The sequence below is a fragment of the Procambarus clarkii genome, chromosome 67, assembly GCF_040958095.1.
Source record: "Procambarus clarkii isolate CNS0578487 chromosome 67, FALCON_Pclarkii_2.0, whole genome shotgun sequence".
Classification (NCBI taxonomy): domain Eukaryota; kingdom Metazoa; phylum Arthropoda; class Malacostraca; order Decapoda; family Cambaridae; genus Procambarus; species Procambarus clarkii.
Window position 1 is genome coordinate 3,046,227 of NC_091216.1, and position 6,707 is coordinate 3,052,933.

At 39.5% G+C, this 6,707-nt stretch overlaps 1 protein-coding gene across 1 annotated transcript in view; it reads left to right on the forward strand.

The window, feature by feature from the left end:
* LOC123767803 (ankyrin repeat domain-containing protein 17-like) overlaps positions 1–4,810 on the forward strand; it is a gene marked incomplete at its 5' end in the record, with an annotated part of 156,888 nt that extends 152,078 nt beyond the window's left edge. The window contains 1 exon segment of the mRNA XM_069310327.1: positions 295–4,810. Coding sequence (XP_069166428.1) covers positions 295–334 — 40 coding nt within the window.
* Positions 4,811–6,707: the final 1,897 nt, after the last annotated feature.

Here is a 6,707-nt window from a genome sequence, read left to right on the forward strand (position 1 = left end):
GGCGTTTCATTGCATTCAATGCTGGTTTTTTACCACCTCACATTTTTATTTAATATTCTTCTATTATGTTTTGCCTGAAGTGCTTTGCGTAATAGTGATTTCATTAGTATGTGTAACTCCTGTCCCTACATTACAGTAGTACATTAGAGTAATGTAATGTACTACTGTACATTACAGTACTCTAATGTTTGTTGTACACTCATTCTTCTGAAAAAAGATCATTAACTTATTATTAATTTACATAAATGATCTCAATTGTTATTGGTAATATAATCAATTTTATTGTATTTTCAGACTGCAAGTGGGGTGTATGGAGAAGCGTGCTGATGACTAGTCTGTGACGAGGCCGCCATCTGATCTGTGAAGCAGGGTGGATGCCAGCTGACTCCATCTACTGATGGCATATATATTTACAGTGTACTGTATAAGTGATTACAATTAAATTCACAGCAGTCAGTTACTTGAACTTGGGAAACCATAATTTGTGAAACCAGACAAAAATAATTTAATTGGACAAAATGAATTAACATAATATTTGGAAAAGGAAAAATATTATGAAACAGAATGACTGTGGGTAAAACTGACTCATGGATTTCATTTATTTATTTACAGTTTTTATTAAGTAATTTATATTAATGAATTCTAATTTATGATTTATATTTAATTTTACATTAATTTCTTATATTTGTTTCAATAATGGACTTTACGATGATTAAAGACGACTGTATGGGTTTATTCCCACAAGTTGTTTCCTACACAAGCTGGGAGGTTTTATTAATGTAATAGTCTATCAGTCAGAATTATTGACTGGTAGTCATTCACTACAATGTTACTAGGTGTTAAGATTACATATGTTAGTAAATAATGGGTAAGCCTTATTTGATAAGAAGGCTTCATTCAGCATTAATGGTGTAGAGTAAGTGGGTAGCCAGCCAGTCACATGGTCTCCTGTCTTTCAGTAATTCCACATTAATAACTTCACTTATCAGTTCACCTGCCAATGAGATTGCATAGTAATATTTGTTGCACATAAATTATTATGTTAACATGTATATTATAATATTCTAAAATAGAGTTGAATTATTGCTCACCCTTGGGTTAAATTTTTTTTTAAATTTTGCCCCGAGGGGCGAGTTTATTGGGCAGCGCCACTCATCTTGTGAGTGAACATACCGCCATAGCAGAATGTACAACACTCCCCAATAGGAAGAAAACCCGCTGGGTTGTTCATCCTGTCACTGTACCCAGACACAGCTGGGACTTGCTTAACTGTCTCAAGTGAACAGCTCCTTAAACAAGAAGATTAACATTTATCAACCCTTAAAAAGCTTACGTTATCTTGCGGGTGCAAAATGGGGAAATCTTTTAAGAACAGTATCAATATTTGACAAATAGTGTTTTCCTAACTCAAACAATGTGGGGTTTATTATTCTGCAGTTATTCCTAATGTGTCTCAGGTGTTCACATTCACGTAGATAGTGGTCAAGGCGGTGTCCATCACTCTCACCACAGATTCTGCAACTTCGCTGATCAGCTGTTGTTTCCATTCCAAATCTCCAGGGATATTTGTATCCAAGACGGATTCTCGCTATTACTGATTCTCTCCCTTGTCGTCCTCCTCTTCGGCCATAATGATTGGGATTGCCAGCTGCAACCATGTTGTACCATCGTACAGATTCACTGGTTTGTGCTTCTATCCTCCTTTCTTCAGTTACCTTGTCACGGTGATGTTGCCTGATAATACCTCTAATTTGTAGTCGAGTCTTGGGTATGAAGTATTCAATATGGTCTCCTTCAGCAGCCAGCACATCTGCTCGTTCATTTCCACATATTCCAACATGGGAGGGGATCCACAGAAACTTGATGACTCTTCCCTGATTGGTAAGTACTCTCACAGCTCTCTTGATTTCAGCGACTATTGCAAGATTTTCTGCCTGATTTTTACTTAGGCTTTGCAGTGCTGCTTTTGAATCGGTGCAAATCACTGCACCATTAGTGTTCCGTTCAAGAAACCTTAACGCCATAACAATGGCAGTTAGCTCTGCTTGCGTTGAAGAGGCATAGTTCTCAATACGTGCTTTTTCTTCATTTCTGCGTTGGAAGGTATTATCCTTGATTACCGTGTATGCTGCACCAGCCCTGCCATTGATAGGATTAGATGACCCGTCAGTGTAGATTTGATCTAGTTCATCTCCGGCTTCTTTATAAATTTTCTCGAGATACTTGTGCCTCATTTCTTGTGGTATGTTGGATTTTTTCATTGCCATTTCATTGATGATGATCTTGCATGAGTCATCCTCCCAGGGAGGTAACCTCTCTACAGGCAGGAGCTCACGGGCTTTCTCAAGCAGGTGAAGCTCTTCAAGGTAGCAGACTGCTCTGTGATGCCATTTTTTGCTTCTCCTGTTTCCCCCTGAAAGTAGCACAGAGCTCAGTTTTTTCTTGGCAATATCATTGTAATGGGGATCTCTGGCTATCCTAATTGCAAGCTTAGCATTCAGCTCCTGAATTCTGCTTTTAACACTGGGAAGGGACAACTCCTCTCGTAAATTAGACGTTTTGGCAGTTCTTGGAACTCCAAGAATGATTGTCATGGCTTCATTTTGAATGCTTTCAAGCCTTTTCATATCGCTTTGGGAGTAGGTGCACAGTACTGGTGCGGCATAGTCTATGACGGAGCGCACATAGGCTGTGTACATCATTTTAAGCACGGCAATAGAGGCTCCATGTCCATTCCAGGTCATAGCTTTCAGTGCCCTGAGTCGACTTTTGCATGTTCCTATGAGTTGATTGAGCTCCTCTTTCTTTTCCTTGTTAGAGCCGACAGTGGTCAACCCATTCAAGTGTTACACCATTAATTTGCAGTTCTTCATTTGCTCTCCGCTTGTGATGGGAGTATGCCTTCGTCTTGTTTGTGGAGAGAGTGAAACCGAGCTCAATACATTTCCTTCCGAGGAGTTCAATGGACTGTTCAATTTTTCCCAAGGTGGGAGCTTGTATTAGGACATCTGCATATCCCACTTGTTGTGTTCCTTCCGGAAAATCAATATTTGCAATGGCGTTCATAAGTACATTGAATAGTGTAGGGCTTAAGACTCCGCCTTGGGGGGGTCCCGAGTTCCATATTCATTGTTCCGGAGACTGCTCCATTGAAGCAAACCTTGGCTTTCCTTCCTGTGAGGTAGTCTTCAACCCATTTCATGAGTCTTCCCTTGACACCCATGCATGCAAGCTCGTCCAGGATCGCAATCCCCTGTGCTTTGTCGAAGGCTCCTTTGATGTCAACAAATACAGAGTACCTAGCCGTGTCATTAGCCAAGTAATTAACTATACAATTTGCTGTGCTCCGTTCTTTAACAAATCCATTGACCCCCTCCCCTAACCTGCCTATTTTGTGCAACAGTCGGTTTAGGATGATCCTTTCAAGCATCTTGCAAGTGCATGACACGAGGCTGATTGGTCTGTAATTACCAGGGTCATTAGGCTTCGGTATGGGAATAATTATTGCGTGTTTCCATTGTGTGGGCAACACTCCACTTAGGAATGACTTGTTAAACAGGTGGAGTAGTGGATTCCCAGACACTTCACACAGTGCATTGAGTATGTCGTAGGTGAAGCCATCTTCACCAGGTGCTGTACTTTTACCCTTTTTTCATAGCGCCCCTTACTTCTTGGGCTGTGATTGGTTCCCCATATTCGTCATCACTAGACAGTGCTCTTGTTATCCTAATTCTTCTGTCATAATGTCGCAAAGACCCTGGGGGTCTTTGTGAGCCGCAGGCCGGGCTCTGCCACCCTTAGCTATCTTAATTTTTGCCCACACTTGTCTTGCAGATGTTTCCCGTCCAATAGAGATAGTGAACTCAAGCCATTGTCTTTCCCGCTCTTTAATCTTCTCTTCCCTGGCTACTTGACACACAGTTTTAAACAACTCTTGGTTACTTTCAGTGGGATGTCTCCGGTACTCTCTACTCATGTCTCGCACATTTGCGTTAAGCATCTTTATGTAATCATTCTCATACCATTTTATTTTCTTCCTCTGAGGGTTACTTCGCCCAGGTGTACAGCGCGGAACTCTTAGACAGCTCTCAATTTGATGATTAAGGTCATCAACAAATGTGTCAATGTCTTCTGGGATTTGGTATTCCGTGAACCAGTCACTCATCCTGTTTATGAAGTGCGGCCTCTTATCTGGTCCTTGGGTTTTATTGGGTACCTACCCTTGGGTTTTATTGTTTATATATATGGCATAACCATAACAGTAAAATTACACAATGAAATAAAAGCTCTACGAATCATTCAGTACTAGTATATTGTACGGATATAATGCTGTCGGCTTGTGCTGTGTTGATAATAACTTGTATGGTACAAATAATCAAGATGGCAACACGACACGTTTGAACTGCCCATGGTTAAAATAGCTACTTCTCTCTCCCTCCTGCAGCGGCTGTTCTCCAGATGCGTTTTATCAAGACGTGGAAAGAGGGTTTGTATTCTATTATAGCACAGATAATTAAGTTGGTCCAAGAGAAATGTTTCATAATGTTTACAGTCCAGAAACTAATGTTTAAGTAGAATTACCAATATTATTAGCTGGTGAATTTAACGGCTACATGGCAATAATTCCCCATTTTCTTCCGAGAAAAATTCTACTGAGCATCCTTTTCTATGAATAATTGAAGCACTATTTCTAAGGTTAATTTGCAAGTACAAAACGGCAGCAATATTAACTGCATATTGTATTGAAAGTTTGTAAATGGTGTCTTGTTTTTTTTGACTGACAACTATCAAGAAATAAAGTGCCCAATAATTCTATCTTTATTTTCAACCCTGATTATTTTAATGATTTGATAGCATATCATTATTCAATAATAATAAACACTGACAATTTTATTTTCATATAAATACAGTATTACTTATCACTGGCCACTCCTACTTTTCCAGAAATATAAACTTAATTGTCTGGCGATATAAATTTTGAATAAGTGATACATATAAATATATTGGTGTAGCAAGTCTACAGAGTAGGATAAAACATCTATCCAGAGACAAGCCACAGTTATCCAACTGGGACTTTCAACCTCTCCTTTAGCATCACTTGAGTCTGGAGGTATTAGATGATCAATGTGTCGGTAATATAAATTGCAAACCACATTTAAACATGGAAATAACATTTCTTATACAATGGTACCTCGGTTTACGAATGCCCCTCTTTACAAACTTTTCGGGTTACGAGCACGAATTCTTTGAAAAATTTGAATCGGGTTACGAACTTTACCTCTGGAAACAAGTTGATATGCTTGTGGCCGACGTAGCTCGTGGTGACACGGCGATCCTCCTCAGTTTACCAGTGCCTCCCGCTTGGCGACTATTGCGCCTGAATTCTTTGCAAGGATTTAGTTTTTTTTTTTTTTTTTTGGATTTTTGGCTATTTAAGTCTGCCTTTGATATTCCAAATAGACATGTTATCCTGAGTGAGCTTGCAAGAATGAATATTGGTGGTCGGCTTCTTTGTTGGATCAGGGGTTACTTATCCAACAGGAAGTCATCTGTATTTTTCCAGGGGCATTTCCAGGGGCATTTTTCCAGGGGCAAGAGACTGAACTAGGTACCCCGCAGGGTTTGATTGTTGCCGCCAAAGGCGGCTAATGTATTGTGCACCCCATACTCATCCTGTGAGCGGTAGCGCAAAAGCATTACAGAGGGCACAAAAGGTCTTTATCAGACCTCATCTTAGATTATTACATAAACAATTTCTTCTATCCTTCACACCTTATAGTTACAATGTCAGCTAGTTACAGAGAAAGTGCTATTACAAGAGCTACATATTTACAGTAAGTCATCATACATTAATGGTAGGTCTTATCGCTAATACATAATAGTTTGGCAAATGGGGATATTACAGAGTCATAGGGGAGCTTCTGTTTATTATTAGTCCTCACAATACACTACTTGTTTCTGAATCTCATATGTCGTTCATCTACTGGAAGCGAAATGTGGGTACAGTGCAAGGATTTCAGGTACTTTATCCATGGTAATAAGATAGGTTGCCATATCATACAGAGTGAGCTTAGATTTATCTCTAAATGGCTCAATTTTACTACAATCCAAGATATAGTGTTCGAGTGTGTGTCCCTGTCTATGTCCACACACTTTACACTTTACTTCACCTAGATCCCTATACAAGCCGAACTGCCAGAGATACTTGTAGCCAAGTCTTATTCGAGCTGTGACAACATCTGTTAGTCTACTGACTTTGTTACTTGCCCCATACACATGTTTTACTTCACACATTTCATTGTGATGAACAATGGACCTGCTAGTTCCAGTTTGCACTGTTCTACTTTCTTCAAATCCATCCAGGAGTTCTCGTCTAATGACACTTTTAAGGGACCTATTTGATAACTCAAGATTCCGTTCGATACTGTCTTTATTTACTGCAGCCTTAGCAAGGGCGTCAACTTTGTCATGTTCCTGCATGCCAATGTGAGAAGGAATCCACAACATTTTTATATTTACCCTCTTGTTAAGTATTCTTATATATCTACGTCTAGCTTCCAAGACAAGCACGTTATTACTTGATTGCAAACTGTTTATTGCTCGTAGTGAGGAAAGGGAGTCAGAAATAATTAAGCTGTCTACTTCAGTGTTGTCAATAATTTCGAGTGGGTGGTGTCCTCAGTCCTACCTTATTTAATATCTTAATA